The 25,073-nt window shown below is 44.1% G+C and overlaps 1 protein-coding gene across 1 annotated transcript in view; it reads left to right on the plus strand.

Moving 5' to 3' along the window:
- The first annotated feature begins 908 nt into the window (after positions 1-908).
- Positions 909-25,073, plus strand: part of PRKCQ (protein kinase C theta) — a 44,516-nt gene continuing 20,351 nt past the window's right edge. Inside the window, exons 1-12 of the mRNA XM_061468628.1 lie at positions 909-1,054; positions 2,167-2,292; positions 7,461-7,660; positions 9,544-9,604; positions 11,291-11,450; positions 12,442-12,473; positions 12,568-12,653; positions 13,836-13,965; positions 14,687-14,796; positions 15,337-15,460; positions 17,777-17,952; positions 20,383-20,556. Of these exons, the coding sequence (XP_061324612.1) occupies positions 2,175-2,292; positions 7,461-7,660; positions 9,544-9,604; positions 11,291-11,450; positions 12,442-12,473; positions 12,568-12,653; positions 13,836-13,965; positions 14,687-14,796; positions 15,337-15,460; positions 17,777-17,952; positions 20,383-20,556 (1,371 nt within the window). The 5' untranslated portion in view covers positions 909-1,054; positions 2,167-2,174. The remainder of the gene's footprint in view (positions 1,055-2,166; positions 2,293-7,460; positions 7,661-9,543; positions 9,605-11,290; positions 11,451-12,441; positions 12,474-12,567; positions 12,654-13,835; positions 13,966-14,686; positions 14,797-15,336; positions 15,461-17,776; positions 17,953-20,382; positions 20,557-25,073) is intronic.

Here is a 25,073-nt window from a genome sequence, read left to right on the forward strand (position 1 = left end):
AGGCACTTGTCTAATGTGCTTCTGAAACAGCGCTCAAGAGTGATGCTGCCTTCATCCAGAGGAGAACAGGATTATCCTGATCTCCTTCATCCAGCCCCACGTGGTGCTTTGTCATCCCCAATAGCTTCTGTAAAATTCCAAAGTGCTGATGTTTTCCCAGTTGAAGGCAATGCCATATGCAGAGGGCCTTGGCCAGTCTTCAGAGAAAATAGGATAGCTGCTGGTGGCCCATGATCTGTGCATTCCTAGGGACACATATTAGACATGAGCCAAGTCTTTCTGTCCTATCCTGTCTTCCCCAGGAACCTGATGGTTTTCTTCTAAGTGCAGTGTCCAAGGTTTACGAGCCTTTGTTCTTTTCCTGAAATCTCAGGTCAGTTGTTATCTAACCTATCCAGGAGCTGAAATGGGAAGGAGAGTTTTCCTATGCTGTCCACTGTATAGATTTGCTTTATTTAGGGCAACAAATCTGGGGAAGCCTCCTTGCCAAAATCTCTATCAGAGAAGAGCTGCAGCTGGCTGCACGGGCTGTCTGTTGCCAAAGTGTCAGGAAGCGCTGCAGTGTCAGTGCTTGTGAATGTTAAGTCCAGAATAGTTGGTGTTTGAGTCCCTCTGCTAACTGTAGCTCTTTGTGTTCATTTTGTACAACAGGAGGAAAAAGATCTCACCATATCCTAACTATGATTCTATATGCAGGACAAAAGCAAAACGAGAACTGGTCACGCAGTATCAGAAAGTTGGACTGAGTTTTACAGCCACCCCAGACTTTCGGACAGGGAGCTGATGGAAACTCATTGCTCCACACTGCTGGGTAAGAGAGCAGACACTCAAGCAAAGGGCTGTGTCTTGGTTTCCCAAGTTTTCCTCTCTCCTTGATGGTCCTGCCTCCTGTCTCTTTGAGCAGAGTCCAAGTTTTAAAGTCACCCCAGCCAGAGCAGTTATCATCATTCTTTCAGCTGAGAAAATCCTTTCCATGTTGTCCACCACTGTGATGAAAGGAGAAGCTCGTCTTGCCAGAGACTGAATTTGTCTGGCAGAAAACCACCGTTTTCAGGTAAGAAAGTGCCCTTCCCAGCAAAGAATCTGGCCTTCTCCTGTGTGAGGTTAGAGAAGCTGCTCTTGGGATAGAGCATTTTATGTGTAAAATGAAGAGACCTGGCTGCATCCAGCACCAGAAGACATTCAACTTTTTGCTGCTGTAGTTGAACAGTATATTGTTGCCAATGTATTAGACAGGTAACAGCTAGTGATAGGACTTTTTAGCTTCAGTGGTCCAAAATATAGACATCTGCAGCTGCATTCAAAGTGCCTCTTGCTCCCCATTGACTAGAAGGGGAGCCAGGAAAAACAAGCTCAGAAGCTGGCACAGAAGTTGGGTGGTAAATCCCAGACCTTGGACCCAGATGGCACAAGGGTGGGCACCAGCTACAGCAGTTAATAACTTCTGTCTTCACTGAATGCCCTCTCTGAAAGCTCTGAAAGAGAAGACCAACCCAAAGGCTTTTTGTGTTTCTTGGCATCTTCATTTTATATGTTCCTGTTTCCAGCTGCTTAAAATTATCCTAAGGTCCTTTTTTGTTCCACTCTCTAGACAGTGAGGTTTGTAAGACCTGAATTTTCTCTTTATAGCTTCACTTCTGAATATGGGTCAGCACTCAGGCAGTTGAATGGCCAAGATCATTTTCCTGCTGCATATAAATAGTACACAGTTATTTCACAGTTTCATGTTCAGCTTGCAGTCTTCCAACAGCCTTGTGTTCCCGAAAGCCTTTCTATTCTCATCGCATTTGGGTTCTTGAACTCATGATTCAACATAAATTACAGCAGAGGTTAACCCAGCTAAGAAAGTCCTGATTTGGCTTCTGTGTATTGTCATTCCTGATGGCTGGTGTACAGTCACCGGTACTCAGAGTTGCTGTTGTGGGTCTTTCCAGCCCTGCAATGAGTTCAGCTACCCAGTTGAGCTGAGTTACTCTACCTTACCCACATTAGGCAGCACTCGGTCAGCCCATCATCTTGCTAGACAGTAGAGGAAGTCAGAGAGTCTCCAGCTGGGTGGATAACCAGCGGTCGGCTTATTCCTGTCCGACAGAGATAAGAGGCTGGTTAAAACCAAGGGAATTTTTAGACTCTTCCCAACTGTCTCCTGTCTTCTGTTTGACACAGGACTTGTCATGTCGCCCTTTCTGCGCATCGGTTTATCCAACTATGACAGTGGCCCTTACCTGCCATCCCAAGGGGAGGTGATTAACCCATACTGTGCTGTGATGGTGAAAGAAGCTGTGGAATCAGGTAAGCAGGGAGGAGTTAAATATGCATGTGAGCTTTTATAAGATGTGTGTGCCTTACTGTGTAATTTCTAGCATGTAAAAAGTATACTGATAAATCTTTATAGTGGTTTGTGAACTGCTTTTCTTGTCTCAGCACAGGGCAAGATTGGGTTCGTCATATCATGCAATCAATCTGATTTTAAGACGATGCCCTACAAATCTATGTCTTCAATTTGAGGTTATTACGAACTGAATTACAGGTCCCAGCATGTGACATAGCAGATGAGCTGAGTATTCGGTTTCACTTTTCTATGAGCAGTTGCTGGTCTGTCAGTGGGACTACTGACAGATGAAATCCATGTGTCCTAGAAATATCCTGGGAGGGCTGTCTTTGTTTATCACAGGCTTTGAGGAACTGACAGGTCCAGCAAATTCCATCATTTAAAACATAATAGCTCTCAAACAACCCCAGCCTTTGCAGAGAGAATTAATTTCTCTGCATAATTGCTGTACTATGTAATACATACCATTGTATAATGTTTGAAAGTGAAACCTCCTGCTGTTTTCTGTATCTGGATACATGGGTTGTTCCTTTTCCTGATTGAACACCACTGATGAGTCCTCATTGGGAAAACATTTCTTATATGTCTCATGCATGAAAATAGACCCAGTGGTAGGATGAAAAGTTCTTCACTTCTGCTATTCAGCAGTCATGAAGAGCAACTTCAGTGTTAGGAAACTTCAGCCTCATATTGGCTGTTATTTATCTTCAGTCTTTAATAAGTTCTTAACTTGACTGCTGTGATTTGTTATAAAATTAAATCAACTCAGAAACACTTTTTTATACCTTGAGGATCCCCATGGCTCCTTTCTTCAGAGAATGTTAAAGCAGTTTAAAAGAAGTTTTAGACTCTTAAATTAATTCAGTATTTCACTGGGGGTTTTCTTGTCTGTGTTGGTTTGGTTTTTAAGAGTCTGCATTTATCACACTGAACTCTAGCTTGGCTTAAATGATCTTTTAAATTAGTAAAGGAAATTGTGAATACTCCATTTCTGGCAGTGTTCAAGGTAAGGCTGGACAGAGCTTTGGGTGACATGGTCTAGGGTGAGGTGTCCCTGCCCATGGCAGGGGGTTGGGACTGGATGATCTTAAGGTCCTTTCCAACCCAAACCATTCTGGGATTCTATGATTATGGAAGATGTGGTAACTGACAAATTGAAAAGGAAATATTGTGTGACGAGATATCCCTCAGATCCCACTTTTTACTGAAAATGTGTCCCATTTCAACACTGTGCAGGGCTTGGCTTTAATGAGGCCTTTGAAAGCAATGATAATAATAATAATAATATCTCTGCCAACAGGAAATCAAGAAGTGTGTTTGGGGGAACTTTTCTCCATTAATGTTCACCGGCTATAAGACAAACTACATCCTGCTGTTAAAAGATTTCTCTTTGCTAGGGTGTAATTGCATTCATCTAATGGTAGCTCAGAGTATGGTGGGACTGCCAGAGGTACTCCTCATATCAGTGATAGTAACAGGAACCTCCTGAGATTGATTCATCTCAGACTTCCCTCTTAGGGTGGGTTGAACCCCCCTTAGGAGGTATTAATCTGCTGCTGGTGAAGGGTCTTTGAAGTTGTAGATGGCTGACCTTATCTTTAAGGTGACTAAGACAAGCTGAGGCCATGGTGGGACTCATTTCCTGTATAATTCCAGTATTCTGCAAGAATGTTGATAGCACAGCAAGTCAGCTATCCTTGTGTATAGCCATGGGGAACAAACAGGGATGTCCGTGGTGGGATTCACCTTGAGAAAGACATCCATAATGGGTCTGATGAATCATACCCTGGAAAAGCCCAGTGCTCAAAGGCAGTTTAGATAGTACACTCAGAGGTAGGGGTCTGATTTTATTGAGATAAGCTGACTCTGAATGCCAGAAATGCTCTGAACGTGACCATCCCAAGGAGCTGTCGTGCTCAAGCAGGCTTAGAGAAGGCAAAAAGCAATGAAGGTCTCAGGACAAACATTAGCTGAATAAATCTGGAATAGCTGCATCCCTGCTTTGTGATATTTTGATTATAGCTTGCTCTCCAGCTCCCAGGTTTCACAATACACTTGCTACTCAATGGCACTGGGATTAAACCAGAAGAAGTTATAGTGGTTAAAGTAGCATGTACTAGGGGTAGGAATGGACAAGCTCCCAGCCTTGGGAGCCACATGGCCAGTAAGGTTTCTTTAGGGTAGATGACTGCTATTCAGCAGTGAGTGTAGAATGAAGGGCAGGATGTGCCCAAACCCAGAGCCGAATCAAGGACAGATCCAGTCCCATACCCCTGAAGGCTCTGTGCTGGAACTGGTTTGGTAGATGACTCTACTTTGAGTTTGGCAATGTCCTGTTATGGATCAGATATGTGTTTGTGCATTAGGAAAGTGTGAGGGGGTTGGTTTGATTGGTTGGTTTTTGCAAAGGCAGCAGCAGTAGATGGTAAATGTGTTTAATTCCCCCCAAAAAAGGGAGTTTAACTTCGGCTTCATGCCAAAGACCATCTGTTGTTAACCAGCCATGATGAATAAGCCATTGGGACAGAGGTCCCCAGGGGTCTGGGAGTAATGCACATCATCTGTGGACACAGCGCTGTCGCAACAAGGCCACCCTAAAGAATTTCAGAAGCTCAGGAAACATCTTGCCCAGATTTTTTTTTTTGGGGGGGGGAGGGAGGGGGGTGTTTCCACTTTTTTACATTTTAAGAGGGACCTTGGTATTTTATGATATAATCTTTAAAAACCAGAAAACCCCATTTTAAAAGTGTTCTAGCAATTTATTACTGGTGACAAAACATTTCAGAGATTGTAGCAGCCCCTGAGTTTAAAAGAATCTTCCCTTTAAGAATAGCTTCTTCCTTCACGAGCTGCCCAGGGTCACTTTACCGCCTGACTTGGTGACATTTGCTTCATGAAAGCTCCTGCTCCATGTTGGAACTCCGCAGGAAAAGCTCTCCCAGCCACAGCCCAAGCCACTGCCTGGGAAAGACAGCTGCTATTTTAACTGTCAGGAACCCAGGGTTGGGTTAATCCCTGGCACAATTCCACAGACATCAGCAGGGATGTGCCGGGGTGACTGTCTGATCCCTTACGTTGGCTGCTTCATCCACATTCCAGGGTTGTTTATTTAAAGCCTGGTGTTTTGGGGTGAGGTGCAAACAAAAGCACTTGTTTTGCAAGGGCTGTGCTTCACATCCATGGAGCTCCACTGATGTAGCAAAGAAATGATGGTCCTTACTGAGATTCCTGTTCTCTGTGGTGCTGGGGAGCTTATTTTTAGGTCTGAGTTTGTCTGGTTTTGTTGAAAGAGTGTGTTATAAAGGGTGTGTTATAGATATATTTAAAGGCTTGGTGGGAATGAATTAAGTCTGCATACAATGAGCTTAATATATGATTGCCTCAATCTGGGAATGTGAAAGTCAACCTCACTTAACTGATAGAGATGGATTCACCTTACACTGAGGTGCTCTAAACCCTGGGGAAACTGAGTTTGAACCTAAAATAGAGCTGCACAACCACTTGTCATGCCAGTCACGAGAAGGTTGAGAAGTGATTTTATGCTGCAGGCATGATCTCTGCTCAGTTTTGTGATGCAGACCAGTGCTGATGGTCGGGGTACTGCAGCTTAGATCAAGTTTATGTGGTCAAACCAAGTGCAAAACTACAACAGGTGGTTGCTCCTGGAGTGAAACCTCATCAAGTCAGTATTGGCTGGAGGCTCCTGCATGCCTCTCCTCAGGAAGCTACTTTCTCAATGTAGAGCTATCTAGTAAGTACAGTCTACGTAGTGGCTCTGGCAGCCATTTCTCTATTGTACAGGGTGAAGGCAGGATTTTGCTATCTCACAGCCCTGATAGTTGTTCTCTCCCAAGTAAACGTTCTTTCGTTTCCTGAGATGAATATTACACAGTTAGGAATCACTGCTTCCTTTCTTCTCCTTCTCTCCTGCCTGCAATAACTTTGGAGCTTGTTTACAAGTTTTAGCCCATCCTGAAGATGCGGTCCAAGCCTTAGAAATACTGGAGCTCCACCTCTGTAAATCAAAGCTGAGCAGAGGGAAGAAACCTGAGTTAGTCGTCCAACTGGGAAAGATTTTTCCCCAGCATGTGTCATGTTCCAGGCTATCGGCTGCATGTGATTTTCCAGCTGGATGAGGGAAAGGCTGGGATTATTGGAAACAGGAGCAGGTCTTTAGGAGACAGGTGTCGCAGGTCTGCTGCTCACACAACTGCTTTTCATTCTCTTAACCCACCAGCTTTGGCATTTGATGGGTTGAAAATTTGCAGAAAGTAACTGTGAAATAGAATTTACTTTGAGTAAGCAGCCAAGCCTTTTACAGGGCTGTACAAAACAAAACAGGCTGTATGAAATAAATAGACCTAGAAACTCTTTTCAGAGAGAACTGACTAGAGAGAACTCTCTACAAGCTAATGCTAGGCCTCCGAAACACCCAGTTTTTACCCATCACTATGTTAAGATGAATCTGCTGTGAAGGAAGAGGAATTAATGTGTGAAGAAGAAGTGCAAGAGTTTGCTAGGTTGAAAACTGCATCACTGTGAATGTGGTTGCAGTTCATGTAGCAACAACCCAGAATGAGTGAATGCAGCAACTGAATGGACATGGGCTCCAGCTGAAGATTAACCATGAAGCACACCCAGCTGTTGGGGGGATTGAAGCAAACCTGGTGTTTTTGCATTGCCATGGGATGTATGATACATGTAGCTGGTTATCAGTGATGAGGTTCATCTAATTAGGAGCGTCAGAGTCTACATCTGAGGTCCACTCAAAGTTAATGGAATCAAGAGTGGAAATTATCTTTTCTATGGTAAATGCCTGTATTTGGTCAAATGAACACACCCTAACTGCACTAACTTACATTGACTATATTCTGTTCACTGTCTCTGAATAGAGCCAACATTCAAACAGCTCAGATATGGGCATACGCATTGTAGACACCTAAAGTCAAGTGAGGTGAATCCCATCCTAGGTTTCACTTCACAGAGTATCCCCCTGAGACACTCTAACACGGTCCATCACACACCATAGAGAGAGACCTTTAAGTGGGTAAATAACACAGACCTGTCTCAGGAACTTCGTGCAGATGAGAAGCAGGTCCAGGCAATTCACATCACTTCTTGTTGACAGAAAATGGCCAAGTGTACGTGCAGAAGAAGCCCACCATGTACCCACCTTGGAACAGCACTTTCGATGCCCACATCAACAACGGCAGGGTCATGCACATCGTCGTCAAGGACAAAAGTGCTGAAATGGTTTCAGAGACCACGGTGGAACTCAAGGTGCTGGCAGAGAGGTGCAAAAAGAGCAATGGGAAGACAGAGATGTGGGTGAGCATCTTTATTTCCTCTTGTGGGATGTGATGGGGTATGAGAATGCCTTGTGTCCGTGCCGTGCTGTGACTTAACCAGCAGAGCAGCAGGAACTGGTTGCCATCCAAAGAATAACGTTTTCAGTTTGCTTAGGTAGGACTTGAAGGAAAGATTCCCATGCATGTCAGAATAAAAGGGCACAGCACATTATATTACCTGCTGCTGGTACATCAACTGATATATCAACATGGCAGGGAACCATGATCATTCAGTTGGAACTGAATGATCTTAAGGTGCTTTCCAACCCAAACTATTCTATGATCCTACATTGAAACATGCCTTCTGTCAGCAAGGGTTCCAGTTCAGGGGAGCTATGCCCACATATTAATCTTTGCTTATAAAACCCACTGGGGACAAATAGTAATATGAGTGGCTAAATGTGAATTATTTTCTGTGTTCTGGGGAAACAGCTTTAAAAATTTAACGTCAAGTAACTGATTCACAGTTACCTGGCTTCAGATTTATGTCAGAGGAACTCCTTTAAAATCATGAGTGGAGTAGATTTGAAGTAACAGTCTTCATAAGGAGGCTAAATGTAAGGCTGTATTCCCTGGTAGCCCAAGCAAGAAAGTTCTTGATAGTCTTTAACATGTAGTATTCAGTAGTCATGCTGTGAATAGCTATAAAGTGAAAAGACATTTGGAGAGAAACTTATTTCCTTGTTTGCTTGTTTCTCATGCCAGTTCTCAGGCTAAGCTGCTTGGGGTATGAAGAGAGTAGAAAAGGCAAAAAGGCCTCAGTCACTTAGCAGACCTAAGAGCGAGATATGGTAGAGATTTGCACATTTAACACATATCTTGGAAGTAATTAGGATGCTTAAGGAGGGGATTGAAAACCAAAAGGCTTTTCTCAGCGTGACTCCAGTCCCAGCCTTTAAAGCCATGGGTAGCAGTGGCCTGGTGAGGAGAAGAGGGATCACATAGTCTGGTCTGCTGCTTGCTTGCATCAAGGGTGACAGACCTGAGGTCAAGTGGAGCTGGGAGACCCTGATCCTGTTGTGTCCCAGCTTGGTCGCATCTCCTGAGATCTCCTCTCTACTCATTCCCCGGCACAACCTGGGGGAGATGGTCCCAGGTATCCCATCCTGCAAGGGTCATGAGGAGAGAGAATAGCACTTTTCTCACTTCTCTGTGCAAGGGCACTGTTTCCTCTGGAAGGCAGACAGGTAACCTTGCTCAGGCTGTGCTGGAGGTGAGTGAGGAAGTCACTGTTGTGATCCTCAGGCTGAAGAAATCTTTGAATGTAGGTGTTTTTATACCTAGGCAAGTGGATACTGATTTACAAAGGCATCTATGCATGGAGGTTCAGGTAAGTGGGAATTTCCAACTCCAGTGGGAAGGCCCCAAAAATGCCTAAGTAAGCTTGTAGCGCCACTCATGCTGACTGTAATGGAAGTTAGACTTGCAGAACCAAGTGTCTAAAAGATTTTAGCATCTTTTAAGTACCTTTCTGAAGTTGGCTTATTTTGAGGTGCTCTCACTTCCAACTTGCAGGATCTACTGGGAGCAAGCAGCTTACTCTATAGATACTGCTGGTCCTGCACTAGTGTCTAAAATCCTTCCTACAGCTTCTGTGATTTAGTCATATTTATCCCTTCTATCATGCCACTCTGAGTGTTTTATAAGAGGTGATCTAGCCTCCTCTCTCTGTAGTTGCTCCTACCATGCCTTCTTGCCACACATTGATATGAGCAACCCCAAAACTACCATTAATTGACATTCATTAATTCCCACTGGGAAAAGGGCATATTTTGAATCACCTGAAATGATTGTTGCTTCTTTGAATGACTGATTAATGGTTGCACTGGTTTCTCTTTCTTGTTTTTCACTTACCTCAACCAGCTAGAACTGAAACCTCAAGGACGAATGCTGATGAATGCAAGATACTTCCTGGAAATAAGTGGCAAGTGATTTAGTTTGTCTATTGATAGATGTGATTTCTGGTTATGTGGGGCATAGCTGGTGTCTTCACTGAAAGTGGTGCCTATGTGATTACTGGTTTATTCCTAGGAACCATCATAGTGATTTGAAATGAGCAGCACAGAAAAGCAATTTTTATTGTGTGGTGGGGATGAAGACTGACTCTTCCTCTGTGATTTGCAAGGCAGATTTTTGGCTGGTTTGCCACTAAAATAGTAGATTTTCTCATTATAATCAAGACAGAATAGATACATAAGGATCCATCTCCCTCTGAAATCATTATACTTGTATGTAAGCATGTAACATCTGCTATGCTGTGCGTTATAGTGCAGATGTAAAGGTTGAGGTATGATTTAAGGTTGACGACACCTAGGCATGCTTGTTAGTTGGGCATTTAAGATCAAGAGCAATCTAGGCAAAACAGGAAAAGAACCTAGAGAGTGATTCATCTGATCACATGCAGGTTTCTGCTGCAAGGTGAGTCATTCACTGGGCTCCACTGACTGCTGAAGCTAGACCTCCAGGGACATAGCAGCAGCTTAGTCACCCTGGAGAGGGGACACGCAGTAGTTTATGTGTCTTCACTGGGAGCCAAATCCCACCTGCAGTTTGATGTCCATGTGAAATACATTTTGCTTCGTGGAAGAAAACGGGTTGCAATCCAAATGCTCGATCTTATCCTCCTGTCTTTGATGAGAAAATTCTCACACCCACAGATGTGGGTGAAGCTGTAAGGTGTAGATACGTAGAAGGACCTCCTATTCATAGAAACAGAAGTACTGAAAGCAGCTAAAAGCATGTCCATACTGGTATTTTATCCACTGATTAATATGGGATAGACTATTGTTGCCTCCTTGTATGTTATGTCAGAGAGGCCACAGCATAGGAAACACAAATTGTCCTTGTATTACAAACAGCAAGATCAGCATCAGATCGCGCATGGGGCCAGTTTCCACAGAGTACATGTGAAACTTGAGGTGCATTGTGTGAGTAAAAGGAAACAGAGATTGAGAGTGAGACAAAGCGTGCATATCTAGATTTGTAGACACAAGCACATATGTAAGTTCACACGTGTATATATATGCATGTGCAGTCAGAATTGGTTCTCCTGCTGTTCTAAAAAAGTTAAATGTGAATAATGGCATGGATACAGCAAACAGCAAAGTAATTATTGGCATGGAAAAATAACAAGACAAAGAATATCCTAGGAACATATATAGGTGCTTACTCACACACTTGTACACATAAAGGATTCTGTTAAATACCCATATATATTATATACAAAAGTGTGTTTGTGCATATATAGATAATTATTAATTTTTACGCGTTTTCATCTGGTTTAGGTCATGGTTCTTCAGTGCTATACAAAGTTAGAAGTTCGTGTTTAATTGCAACTTATCTCTCCTTGGGAAATTCTGGTCTACATTTCAAAAGCAGCATCATGACTGTTCAAGAAAGCTCAGGGTCCCAAGTTTAAAGTCATTTTAGTGTCCTTTTAGGGATGGCAGATAAAAACCCATACAAACAAGGCTTCTGTGGGTTTCAGAATATGGTATGTCTTAAAAATACTCATTTCCCTCAGTGAATCAGCTTCAGTCATTTAATGTTTTGGTAGCTGCATTTTCTCAAGGCACCTTATCAGACAGTTATCTGTTTCTTGTCCCCCCAGATGCAAAGGACCTGGCTGACAGTGAGACTGAAGCCTTCTCCCTGCACCAGCGCAGGGGAGCCATCAAACAGGCCAAAATCCATAATGTCAAGTGTCACGAGTTCACAGCCACCTTCTTTCCACAACCCACCTTCTGCTCTGTCTGCCACGAGTTTGTTTGGTAAATGAAAATAGATCTCTGCCTTTTCTCCTTTTAGTCCTCAGGATCAGTTCTTGGGTAGATGTGGCACTTAGAGACATGGTTCAGTGGTGGACTTGGCAATGCTGGGTTAATGGTGGGACTCAATGATCTTAAAGCTCTTCTCCAACCTAAATGATACCACGATTCTACGATTCTCCAATGGCTATCTGTGCTCCAGCTGTCAGTAAGGCAGCAGGATGAGACCTTTGACATCTTACCTGTCGAGTTATTACATCACTTCCAGGATGTGGTTCACAGTTGTAATTCCAACTGTGAAAGCTCCCTTCATTTTTTAGTAGGAAGAAAGGCTGAGAACACTGGGGCTGTTCAGCCTGGAGAAGAGAAGCTGCGTGGAGACCTCAGAGCAGCTTCCAGTGTCTGAAGGGGGCTTACAAGGGTGCTGGAGTGGAACTCTTCATCAGGGACTGTAGTGATAGGACAAGGGGTGATGGGTTCAGACTGAAACAGGGAAGGTTCAGGTTAGATATAATGAAGAAATTCTTTACTGTGAGGGTACTGAGCCACTGGAATGGGTTGCCCAGAGAAGTGGCAAATGCTCCACCCCTGCAAGTGTTCAAGGCCAGGTTGGACAGAGCCTTGGGGAACGTGGTCTGGTGTGAGGCATCCCTGCACACGGAAGAGAGTTAGAACTGGATGATCTTAAGGTCCTTTCCAGCCCCAACTATTCTGATTCTATGATCTCTGGCCAAATGCACAGACATTTCTTATCAGCCCAGTTTGCTCTTTGGGTATCGTGAAATTCAGACTGTATGTGCTGAGAAGGCTGTGAAAACCACAGAGAATCACTCCACAGTTAGATAGAATGAAGATATTTTAATTAGAGAAGCTCTATAAAGACTGATAAAAAGCAAAGCTGTTTTATTCTGTTCCTTTTATAAGCATTGCTCTCTTTTTTTCCCCTCAAGGCTTTCAGGCAATTCAGCATCAACCATTTCTCTGTTTCTTTCAGGGGACTGAATAAACAAGGCTATCAATGCAGACGTAAGAAACCTTTCTGATGTTGTTACAATCTTTATTTACTTCTTCTTTTCTGAAGGAATATTTTATTAACACCGTGACACGCTTGTTCTTTCAGAATGTAACGCTGCCATTCATAAGAAATGCATTGATAAAGTAATAGCCAAGTGTACAGGATCAGCAGTCAATAGCAGAGAAACAATGGTACGTATTGTTGTTTGGCTGCTTTTAATAAAGCTTGAGTGTCATTCAGATCTGCCCTACATCGCTGTAAAGCAACTTCTGATGAGGCAAAAGGAGCTACTGAACTAAAGGCTGTGTGAGCTGATCTGTGACCTTTGCCTTTTACATTCCTAGTGGTTTCATTACCTCCTACTTGTGCTTTACTCAAACGCAGCTGCTGAATAAGCAGTTGCTGAATCAAGATTGAGATTCTTCTAATGTACGAAGTATAGCTCAGGGGGAAGTCATGGACATGAGGTGGAGATCTACTGGAGGAAATTATTCACTCCCTGATGTTAGACAGGATGATATGTTGAATTTTCGAAGCAGCACTTTAGCATCCCACTCCGGGTTATCTGAGATTTCCAAGCAGTGAGTGGAAGATCTGGCATCTCCACTATTACTAGTTTTATTTTCTCGTATCACTTTATTATAAACCCTCTTTTTTTTTGGTAGGCAAAAGTGGAACTTGATCTCTTGATAGGACTATTCCCTTTTCCTTAGCTGTGCTCCAGAGCTTCTGTTTGCTTTCAGTCCCACCCCTGTTCCTGTTCTCCTTCTGCAGTCTTGAGAGATGAGATCCGTCTCGTTTGTCTTCTGACATCTCCAGGGTAGCTGTATCCAACTTAGTCACCACCTTTGACTCCCTGCGCACTTAAAAAAGAGAAATAGGCTCTTCCAAGAGTGATTCATTAAAACAAATGTAGACATCCTTTTCAGGAGGAGATGGATAGTTTTTAGAAGTGCCATTGTTTTTCCATTGAGCGTTAAGGGAGGCTGGTTGAATAGATGAGATGTAAGCAGCTCTCTGGTCAGAAGATCAAGCCCAGGGATGAAATTACCGAGTTCCCACTGAACTGCAGTTATTATTTGGCTTTGTATATTTGAAATGATAGCTAAAGATAGTTTCTTCTTGATGGTCATACCCAAGGATAAAAGGGCAATAGGCATCCCATCTTCTGTGGTACAAGTCCAAGGCCAGGTTGGATTTGGCTTTGAGCAGCCTGTTCTAGTGGAAGGTATCCCTGCCCATGGAAGAAGGTTGGAGCTAGGTGATGTTTAAGACCCCTTCCAACCCAAACCATTCTATGATTCTACGATAGGTCTGGTTTTCCAAGCAAAGCTGAGGTGGGCTGAATTGTCAACATGGCTTTTCTCTTGCAGTTTCATAAAGAACGGTTCAAGATCGACATGCCTCACCGCTTCAAAGTCTACAACTACAAGAGCCCAACATTCTGTGAGCACTGTGGCACGCTCCTCTGGGGCCTTGCACGGCAAGGACTGAAGTGTGATGGTGAGTCCCTGATGTAACTGGCACAACCTGAGCCTGGGAGTGGGCTGTTGTCTTTAGAAGGTTGCAACCTGAAGAACCAAATCTCATTTACTGTACCCTCCAAGACCAGTATGAGATACCATCCAGGGTGGTGAAGGAGTGGTCCAGAGGATTAGCCTTCAAGGAGTATCATTCTTCAAGGAGAACAGTTATCAGTATACAGAAAGATATGTGGTCCATGAGGCTGAAGAGTCATTTCCCAAAGAGGCAAAGAACATCTCAGTGGTACTGCTGATCTTCCAAAATGACTCCCAGTATTAACTTAAATGCTCTATTTCCACTAGCAGACAAACTCAAGACACTTCATCTACATAACCCTGTACCAATGGGGAGATTCTGTTCTGTGATTATGGTTTATCTCTGAGCTGATATATTCAAACTGTGAGTTTAAGTTTTGGTACCATTTTGAGTTTTGGTAGCCTCTAGCTGCAAAGGCTGATGGATGCTGAAATGGACCTTTTGTCCTGAAAGAGGTATAAAAAACATTGTCTCCATCGAGAAACAAATAAAATGACCCGAGTGCCATTCCATGAGACATAAATGGTGCCCAAGCTTTAAGCTGTTTATGTGGCTATCTCTGCCCTTGGCCAGCAGCAGCACATGCTCCTGCCCAACCTCATGTCAAAGCCTTTACAGCCTCACAGTCCTTTGTTGTTCTAACACCTCTTGTTCTTTCTTTCAGCGTGTGGCATGAACGTCCATCACAAGTGCCAGATGAAAGTAGCAAACCTTTGTGGAGTTAACCAGAAACTAATGGCTGAAGCTCTGGCAATGATAGGGAGCACCCAGCAGGTAAATACTTTAAGTCCTGAGTCACATGGAGAAAGGAGGATCACCTGTTCAGTGTTTGTTTCAGTGCAAGTAATTTGGGCATTGAGTGGAGCACATATCACAGAAGGCTGCAGGTTCCTCTATGTTACCAAACCCCTGGGCGTTAGGTACAGAGATGCTTGTCTCATAGCAAAGACCTCTTCTAGATCCTGGCTTCTGTGACAGTCACAGTCAAGAAACCACAGTGTCCGTAAGATCAGAACTAGAAGAGGGTAGATTTAGATTATATTAGGAAGAAGCTATTCACTATGAGGGTGCTGAGGCACTGGCACAGGGTGCCCAGAGAAGCTGTGGCTGCCCCATCCCTGGCAGTGTTCAAGGCCAGGTTGGATGGGGCTTGGAGCAAGCTGCTCTAGTGGAAGGTGTCCCTGCCTGTGGCAGGGGCATGGGACTAAATAATCTTTAAGGTCCCTTCCAACCCAAACCACTCTGTGATTTAATGAACATGACACAGGGCTCAAAATGTCAAAACCATGACATTAGCTGTTTTCTGTAATCCAGGCTCGCTGTCAGCGTGACACTGAACAGATCTCCAGGGATGGACCTCTTGAAATTGGCTTCCCTGTTACTACGAAGGAGGTGACAACTCTTCAGGCATTGCCAGCATCTACAACAGGAAAAAAAGGTGATACAGGGCAGCAAGCTTTGTTAACATTTTTGCTTGGTCCATGGTTATGTAGAGGTGACAAAGGAATTTATTAGCCAGTGAATCTTTCATGCATCTTTCCAGCCTAGAGCAAGACATACCCTTTCTCATCTCAGCATATCAATAACTCTTCCTGACAACATCACTTGGGCATGGCAGGTAGGATCTGAGCCTGATTCCTTCTCTATAAATCAGCATTTCCTCCATGCCATCCAACCTCTAGTGAAATGAGACACCAACCTTCATTCACCCAGCTAACCCCTAAACTCTTTTTCTGACCCAGTGCTTGAGCACATCTCATACCTCCACTGGCAAAATATGTTTTTTCCCTTTTTGGGGACTCATAAACTGTAAAATCTGAGAACTTTAAAGAGAAACCAAGCTCTAAACACGAGATTGGGAATCCTTCTGATCACTATGGCCAATTCTCTTTCTGATTTCATATTTTTGGTTGTGGGTTGAACCCACAGTACCTTTGAAAACCATTGACAGATTCCCACATTCATTCATTCATTCATTGCCCAGGAGCTGATCTTGGTCTCAGGGTCCTCTGTGCTACAAGAACAAGTATTTAGGAAGGTGAAGGAGAGATTGGGGAGAAGCTTTAACAGACTTTGGACAAACCTACTGGGGGCTCAGTGGCCTCAAACAGAACTTAAAGTCTCCTGGGGAAATCCCTGGTTTGTCTGCTTTGTCAGCCAAACTTTGTTTGAGTCACAGAACTCTGAATATTAAGAGCAAAAATGTCACCATCTTTCATTGTACTAATGTGACCCACTTAAATGGTCATTTCAGAACCCCTCCACCTTCATGGCTCCCCTCCAAGCACTGTTCTGTGACTGTAGCAGCCCTATGATGGTACCGACAATGGTTTTTGGCCTCCCACAAGCTTTAAAATGCATCTACCAGAACGTGAAGGGAGAAAGAAGAGTGCAAGTGAATCAATACTTAAGCCTGGCAAGAACTGGGACAGTGGATCTTCAGCTGCAACCCCAAATAAATGTCAAGCTGAGAGCCCAGGCCCCACTTTCTTAATCATAGCATCATAGAATCGTAGAGTCGCAGAATGGTTTGGGTTGGAAAGGACCTCAAGATCATCCAGTTTCAACCCCCTGCCATGAGCAGCGACACCTCACACTAAACCATGTCACCCAAGGCTCTGCCCAACCTGGCCTTGAACACTGCCAGGGATGGAGCATTTAGCTCTTCTCTGGGCGATCTGTGACAGGGCCTCAGCACCCTCACAGTAAAGAACTTCTTCCTTATGTCCAACCTAAACTTCCCTTATTTCAGTTTGAACCCATCACCCCTTGTCCTATCACTACAGTCCCTAATGAAGAGCTCCCCTCTGGCTTTCTTATAGCCCCATTCAGCTATCAGAAGGCTGCTGTTAATGCAAGTTAATAGTATCCTGTCTGAAGATAATATCCTGGAAACTGGACCTCGAGCAAAATGTCAGAAGGCACTAGTTAAAGCATGGCAGAGCCACTTCATACCAGTGCTCTGGGTTTGATACTGTGCAACAGCAAGCTGCTGAGCCTCAGAGGCTGGTTTTGGTGCTATGTGAGCTCAGGGGATAGTGCACTTTGGCCCCCAAGGGGGAAATAAATGATATCCCCATCTGTGCTTACTTTCTTTCTTTTCTACAAGTAGGACTGGCTACGCTGATACGAATCAGTAAAGCCCCAGATGGTTTCACATCTGTTTTACATGTGGGTCTATTTGTCTGATGAGTAGTGTTCTTGCTGTTCAGCAAATTAGAACAGTATAGCAGTGCGTATTTCAGTGCATGGGATAAATCCAGTAATGGCCAGGATATCTCAGAAGTTCACATATATCCAAGTGTATACAGTAATGAAGAAAATCTGACTAGTTCCACTCCAGGACAGCTGGAATACTTGATCAGAGCTTCACATCCATAGTAGGTGCCTAGTACGAAAATGCTGCTCCATCTTTTCATCTTGCTTTGCCAAGGGTCTTGAGAAGACCTTGAAAAAATGGGACAGCATCATAATAGCAATGAGCAAGAAGGACTGAAGTACGCAGGCAGCCAGAAATGAAGGTCATGGTTTTGCTGCCGTAAAACAAAGAGACAGATGTAAAGTGGGAGTAATGCCACTGAAAAAGGTGGAGTTACACAGGAGTGAACTTTGGGAGCAGATCCAATCTACTTAGTAGATGTGGCCACTGTGTATTTGAAATACCCTCTTGACACTAAGCACAATGCCTGTAAGTGTTCTGGGGATTTTCCACTTGTTCCAGGGGTTTATTTGAATGCTTTGACGTGTGTTGCAGAGCCACAAGGCATCTCCTGGGAGTCTCCAGTGGAGGGCACAACGAAAGGGGAATCTCTGATAGAGTCAGACTCAGGAGAACAGCCCCAGGAGCAGCAAGAGCACCAAGTGCAGCTAAAACTAAGCATTGAGGATTTTGTCCTGCACAAGATGCTGGGGAAAGGCAGCTTTGGCAAGGTAAGCATCAGGGGGACTGAAACACCATTGAATGCATCTGTATATTGCTTTCTATGGCACTAAATAGCATCTGGTTTGAGGGCCACATAGGAAAAAACATCTCCAAGACTCCAAGGAGCCCTTGGTCTGGCATGGCTGACTCTTGAATCAGACTTCTTTCCTCAGACAAAGACCTTCCCTCTGTCCCAGTAGTTGCTGTTTCATGAGTGCCCATGATAGGAGAGGAAAGCAGCCAAATAAAGCTGCATCTTCCCCTGTTGTGCAGGTTGATGCGGCCTGGGTATCCACAGAGAGGAAGATCTCCATGCTGTCCGTCTCCTGCTGGCTTAGCTGAACAAGTTCAGAGGGAGGTGAAAGCATTAGCTGGAAAGCTAAGTGTGGATCACCTCTCCTATCCGGAGCAGCAGGTCTCCAGCTGGGAATGCTAACTGATCTTTCCCATCTCCGTCTTCCCATCCAGTTTGTGCTGGAGCATAAAGCAAACTTTGTAACAGCCAAGAATTTGTGCTTTTGGAACAAGAACCACCTTTTTTCAGTGGATTCATTAATCTTGATGAATTGCTCCTCCTCCCAGATGTCCCCTGGAAGGGGACTCGCGTTGTTCAGTGCCTACATAAAGCTGCAGGAAGCAATTTCAGAGGAACTCACCATTGTATTTTCGCAGCCAATAAGGATAATGTGTATCATTATGTATTGCTCATATCTCGCATCTTTCCAAGATAGAAACCATGCCTTAAAGAAGGGCTGCTTTTTGCCTGCTAAGTGAGCTGGAGGAACTGCTTTAGCCAGTTCTTAAACTGGCTTAAATTGTTTTCACCACTTCTTAAACTGGTGAAATATTTGCTGTGTTGGCTTTCCATACTTGGAAATACTTGGCATGACTACGGTTTGCATGGGAAGCAGAGCTGAGGTATCTCATTTAGAGATCTGAGTCAGAATACATCCAAAATCCATGTCCCAGACATTGGACTCCAGACAATACATGTCATAGAAGCACTCACGTTGGAAGGGACCTCTGGAGGCCATCTAGTCCAACCTGCTCCTCAAAACAAGTCTAAGCAGATGAGTGTGCTCCAGGGTTTGTCTAGTCGAGTCTTGAATGCCTTCCCTGATGCAGATTCTGTACCTGGCTTTAGCCCTCTCTGTTGACATGGACTCTGCAAGCCTCTGCATCTCTCTGCAGTGCACCATGTGGGTGTGGATGGGCTATTTTATGCCCTTCTGCAACAAACCTCACCCACAAGTTTCCTGTGTAGGTGTTGTTCCTGGTCCCCTTATTTGCTTGGAGCAAGATTCACTTCCCCATATAGGGTGTGCAGATTTGACTGCCTGAGGGTTCTCTCCAGCTCTGCATGGACCAGGGATGTTGAGGGCCAGAGGAAGTCCTCTCTGCATGAGTGGGGATAGCATTGCCCACCTTGGAAGTCCCAGCACAAGTCACAGATGTACTGTGCTCCTCAGGAGAGCAGTGCCATGCACAAAAACAGGGGTAAAAAGAGTGCCTGCAGCATCAGCACTGTTAGCATGTCTGGTCATTCAGTGCAGAGACCAAGGGAGGCTCTAAACTCTGCTCCCTGTCTGGTGCTACAAAGTGAAATGCAGCAGCAGCCAAAAGGGTAAATAAAGCTTTTGTCAGAGGTAAAACATGTCTGAGCTTACTCAGTAAATAGTGTCTGGTAGAGAACTTCAGAGACCTCTTTGATGTGTCTTGTGTATTTATTCAGTCTATGAGAAATGGTGTCAACAGGCAGCATAAAGGCACAGAACTGGAAACTTCTTTGCTCCTTGGTCCCTAGGAGCCCCTTCTCTGCTGCTCCGTGTCTCATTTTCCCTGCCCATAAAACCGGACAGAGGTCCTAACTCCTCTGGGATGTATTTTGCTGTTCCTAGAGAAGTAGTTCTGCAGAAGCATAGAGGACCCATCCCTTTTACTCAGGCATCCTGCTTACTGGGAGGAAGAGGAGAAAGTTGCATCTGATTCAGATCATTCTAACTACGGTGGACATCAGTTTACAGCTGCTGAGGATCCGGTGCAGGGCATTTGCATTTCACATGTTGACAAAGCAAGATTCTGTGTTTTGTTATTTGAAGACATAAAAAAGGAAATGTATCTCAAGAGCATTTGCATAAAGTTGGTTTCCGTTATCAGAAGTGTTTGCTCTCTGACATGCCCTGTCCATATGGGCATGTAGCCCCTGCTCTTGTATTCACCAAGGCCTCCCTAGGGTTCAGCTTCATACAGCTATTCTGGGTGTGGGGAACTAACTCAAAGTCTACATGGTCTTAAGGTCAGAACTGAGCCTTAAACATCAGCTTTTTTAAGGTCTACCCTAGTGAATTCCCCACAGCTCAGCTCCCATCCTCATATGGTTGTGTTGCCAGCTCTGAGAGATTAGTATCACTCTTTCTGAGCAGCCATTTCCACCATAGGTGTTCCTTGCTGAGCTGAAGAGCACAGACCAGTATTTTGCTGTGAAAGCCCTGAAGAAGGATGTGGTGCTCATGGATGATGATGTTGAATGTACGATGGTGGAGAAGAGAGTCCTCTCCTTAGCTTGGGAGCACCCATTCCTGACTCATGTCTTCTGTACGTTCCAGACCAAGGTAAGACAAGGATCTGATACCTAATTCCATGGGCTGAGGATGCTTTGTTGAAATACGGATACTTGGTGAAGTGCTTAAGTCTGCTAGATGTTAGGGAACAGCTTGGACATGAAGTGGTGCTAAGAGAAGGGAGCTTCAGGTTAACCCCTTAGGAAGCAGCTCCAGCAATTTCAGCTGCCTTGCCCACATTAACCTGGGTGCAGAGTGGGGCGTTGGAGGATCATGGACTCCAGGACTGATTGATGATCCAGGCTATGCAGAGACCCATTGTTAAAATCTGTGTCCTGGTACCCTGGGCTGAGGACATGCAAAGGCCACATCCACAGCCAGGGTGCAGATGTGGCCACACTGGGGTTATCAGAACATCTTAGACCATGAAGCAGTATGCATGCTGCAGTGAGTCAAAGCTAACTCAAGAAACTCTGGTTATTGAGAATAAACAATAAAGCTGCCATTCACTTTGGGAATCTTCTTTATCTCCAATTACTGTTAAGTTTTGTTAGACTTCCTAATTCATGCAGGACCGCTGGTGGTGAATATTGAGGTTCTGAGGGGTAACACAAAGCATCTTCACCTGAAATCCTGCGTAGGACGCCAAACCAAAATTGAAGTGACATTTAAGTTGTATGTGTATCTTCATGACTCTATGTGGCAACAAACCACCAACAGATGAGCTTTCCAGAGCCTTTCCTACAGTGATAATCTGTCACCTTAATGCTAAAGCACACACAGGGCATAGGAAAACACAGTGGAAGGAAATCTGAGAGCTTGTCTCGTCTGTCCATCCTGTTCCTGAGAGGTGCTTGCTGTCCCTGAGCTCAGATTCAGAGCTACACCACTCTCTTAAGGCTGCTTGTTGAGGGTTTTGTGAGGATGCTCCTAGTCCTTGCTCAATCCCAGGGTTTAGTGACACAAAGCACTGTTCAGTGTGAGGTTAGGACCTGCTTAGCAATAGGCTCACTGCTTTTGCAGGGTCAGGAGGAACAAATATAACCCCTGCAGTAGATCACAGTTGTCCAAGAGATGCGGCACCTGTTTAAAGACAGATTAAATTCATAGCAGGGAGTGTTTGGGAACTGCCATAGGTGATGTGTCACTGAGACCAGGTGTTCATGTTTAACCCCTTTGGGATTGTCAGTGAAGACAGCATGACCTGGGAATGGATCATTGCCTGGAAAAGAAAGGAGTCAATTCCCTTTTTGGGGCCTAGAGTTCAGGGGAAAATATAAATGACCAAACTCCTAAAGCAAAGGAAATCAAGAAGTAATTAAAAAAACCAAAATATTCTCAGCTCTACAAGGGAACTTACACTCCAGGGAGAGATGCTTGTGCTGCCTGTAATTCCTGGGGACATGCGCTGATGCCACTGGCTGCAGCAGCAGAACTGTGTTGTCTATGGTCCAGCCTGGTCCAACCTTGATCTGCAAGCTGGAGGTCCAGTTGGGGATGGTTGCAGCAGTGGCAAGTGGCATGCAAGTGTTCACATCCCTCATGAGACTAAAAAGATGAGAGACCACATGGAGCCAGATGGGATTTACTGACCATTTTAAGGGGGTGACTGTGCTTCCAGTGGTGGCTGAGGCAAGGAAAACCTGCAGGATGGAAAAGCAATGAGTGCTTGAAAACTCATGGGTGCCGGGCTCAAAAACCGAAGTGATCTTTCCCTACACTGTCTCGTGGGCAGCATCACAGTGTTGCTCTCCTGACACAGAGAAGGAACCAGCATCCATCTCATCTCAAGTCACCGTTGCCACTTTAAAGTTATTTGATCTCTCCATTTTGCCCTCAGGTTCACAAATAGAGAAGCTGGAATGTGGCTGCCCCGGCCAAAGGCTCTCGGTTTGATTGATTTCTAGCTTATGTTTTTCTCCTCTGACCTTTGCAAGCCAAGAGGCGATTGCTCGATGCATGAAAGTCATTCAGAGGGGGAGAGCTGTGACAAACCATGGACAGGCTTTCATGGCTCAGAGGACGTGCTGCAGTCATCATATCTTTTAGAACAGTGTCTTAGAAGCCAGGGCACTGCTGCGTGCAGCCCCTCTCTGGACTTTGGTATTGAAAACTTCAATTTTCAGTTGAAGCACTGGTATTGTTTTAAGGTTTCGCTGGATAGATAAGTAGTTTCAAACAGAAATGCATGTGTCAATGACTTTCTGAATCCCTAATGCTTTGCCTTGCAAGGTTTCTGAACTGCTTCAGGTACTGAGTGCCTCTACAAAGGGCAGTAAACCAGGAGCATTCCTATGCTGAAACAAGAACCCCACGTCTCCAGAGGGGTAAAAAAGGCCACATAATCTGTTATGAGTTCTCTGGGATAGGTTTCTTCTTGTTCTCAACCCAGGTCATCTGTGAATGCTCAGATATATAAAGCTTGACAGCCCTTCAGACTGGTGTTTCTAAGGCACCAGGCACCTAATACTCCTTTGTATTCCTGCATAGGCTGAACAATCAGTGCATTTGAAACCCAGAATACTCATCATGGTTTTCTACATTAGAATAAATCCAAGCAGAAAATTCCAATCTGATTTTGAACTTGACTGTTTTATTTCACTGCAGTCATCTTTGTATCCAGATATTCAGCCAACATAATTATATGGTGTGAATTTTCACAAGCTCAGAGAGTTACTCTGTTGTATTAGATTTAAAGGAGCGCTGTTATGTTCGAGAGGAGGAAAAACATGTTTATAATTCCATGAAATCCCCAAATTAGTAACGCCAAAACACTGAGTAGCATCCCAGTGCTTCTGTTTTATTCTTCTTTTGGCATTTCACTGATATTCTGTGATAAAAATAGGCTTTCCCTTTTTGAAAGTCACTTTTGTTTCTGCTACTTTACTTCGTTTGCTTCATTTACTTCACACCCTTTACCTAAATGCAAATGAAGTCTTGAGGCATTTTGGCTTATAGCACAAAAAAGCACCAGAGAACAGTACCTCAACCCAAAAGAGAAGTCATCTTTATTGCAATTTAAAAGCAAGTCTTACTGAAACAGGGTTTTTTTTCTGCTTACTAATGTATTCTGTCTTTTCAAGGTCCTGGTGGTGAGCCATTTTCACATGACTGACTTCAAAATCTCTTACATTGGCAGGAAGGAGAAAAGGATTATACATAAGGAGTGTGATCCAAATTTAAAGATTCTTAGTCTCTGAAGTGTTATCCATGAGTATTTTTAGGAAATTTCCCATTAAAATATCTCCTCAGAGGAAAATACAAAATTTTAGTTTTCTTCTATATTTCTCTTGCTGTTAGAGGGACAGAGATGAATTATTTGACCTAAGTCAGAGCATGTGGGTTGGCACACATGCATTTCACACCTATGTGATGTTCAGCTCCACTGCATAGTTGTGCCATAGACCTTATGAGCAAACCTGGATCAGGCCCACATGCCCTTCCCAAGCAATGCAGGATCCTCTCTGACCAGAGCATGGCTGCAGGATGTTAATGTATTGCTGAAGTCATCCTGCAGAGCAGTGAAGTTGCAAGTCTTGATTTCCACCACCATTTAACCACTGAACCACAACAAATTGTTGGATGGACTAAACAAAGCATGGTGTGCTGGTTACAAAATGAGGTGTCTTTTAAGATCAGACCAGATGTCTTTATAGTCAGCAGCTTAGTTTTGGCATTGACCAGTAAGGATGGCTAAATAAGAGAGTATATGGCAATGCAGTGGGTTTTTGCCTTGTATAAACCATCCTTGTCCCTTGCACAAACCATCCCGTGCCTTGGTGTTCTGCCATTTGGGAGGCAGGATCTTGAAGCTACAGTGTTCCTAGGTCTCCATCCTCCTGGTATTTTGGGGTGATACATCAGCTTGGAAACAGCTGATTCAAGGCCTAATGGGAAAGTTGGGGAAGAACTGGGAAGTTTAGGGAGGCTTTGAGGAACCAGCAGCAAGAAAACTGGCAAGGTCTCATTCAGTCCTGGCCAAAATCTCAACATGGTTCAGTAGAAATAGCAGTGCCTCAGCAGAGCTTTGGGATTTCAACAAGGTTCTGCCAGAGAAGGTGTGAGCAGCTGTAATTGTAATAGCAAAAATAGGAAGTCTTTACAAGACCCTTCTTGGTTGTGTCAGCCCATGTGGTGGGAACAGCTGGAGTGTTTTGGCAATGAAAAGAAGGGGCCAGCTCATAAGCATGGGGTTAAGTGATAGCTGATCAATATATTCAATACACATATTGCCTTCTTATTGCCTATGTGTACGGAAAATCAGCCCAAAATGCATTCAGCTTTGCCTGAGATGTCTAAAGGTCTGCTCTATGTCCTGGAAAAAGTTGACTTCTTAAAATGAAAACATTTACATTTCCCCTCCCATTTTTCAGCTGATAAAATACTTGTTTCCTAAATCTGACTTTTTGCTTAGGTTTTGGACCGGTGATCCCAAATCTTCACAGAAATTTGTTCCTAGCCTTGAGAAAACTAGTTCCTTTCCAAGATCCCACCCAGTACTGATCATAAAATAGTTAGGGCTGGAAAGGACCTTAAGATCATCCAGTTCCAACCCCCCTGCCATGGGC

This window comes from Pezoporus flaviventris, unplaced genomic scaffold (genome assembly GCF_033815535.1).
Source record: "Pezoporus flaviventris isolate CSIRO_AGI_PZ_B2104156 unplaced genomic scaffold, CSIRO_AGI_Pfla_v1 ptg000049l, whole genome shotgun sequence".
In the NCBI taxonomy this organism is placed as follows: domain Eukaryota; kingdom Metazoa; phylum Chordata; class Aves; order Psittaciformes; family Psittacidae; genus Pezoporus; species Pezoporus flaviventris.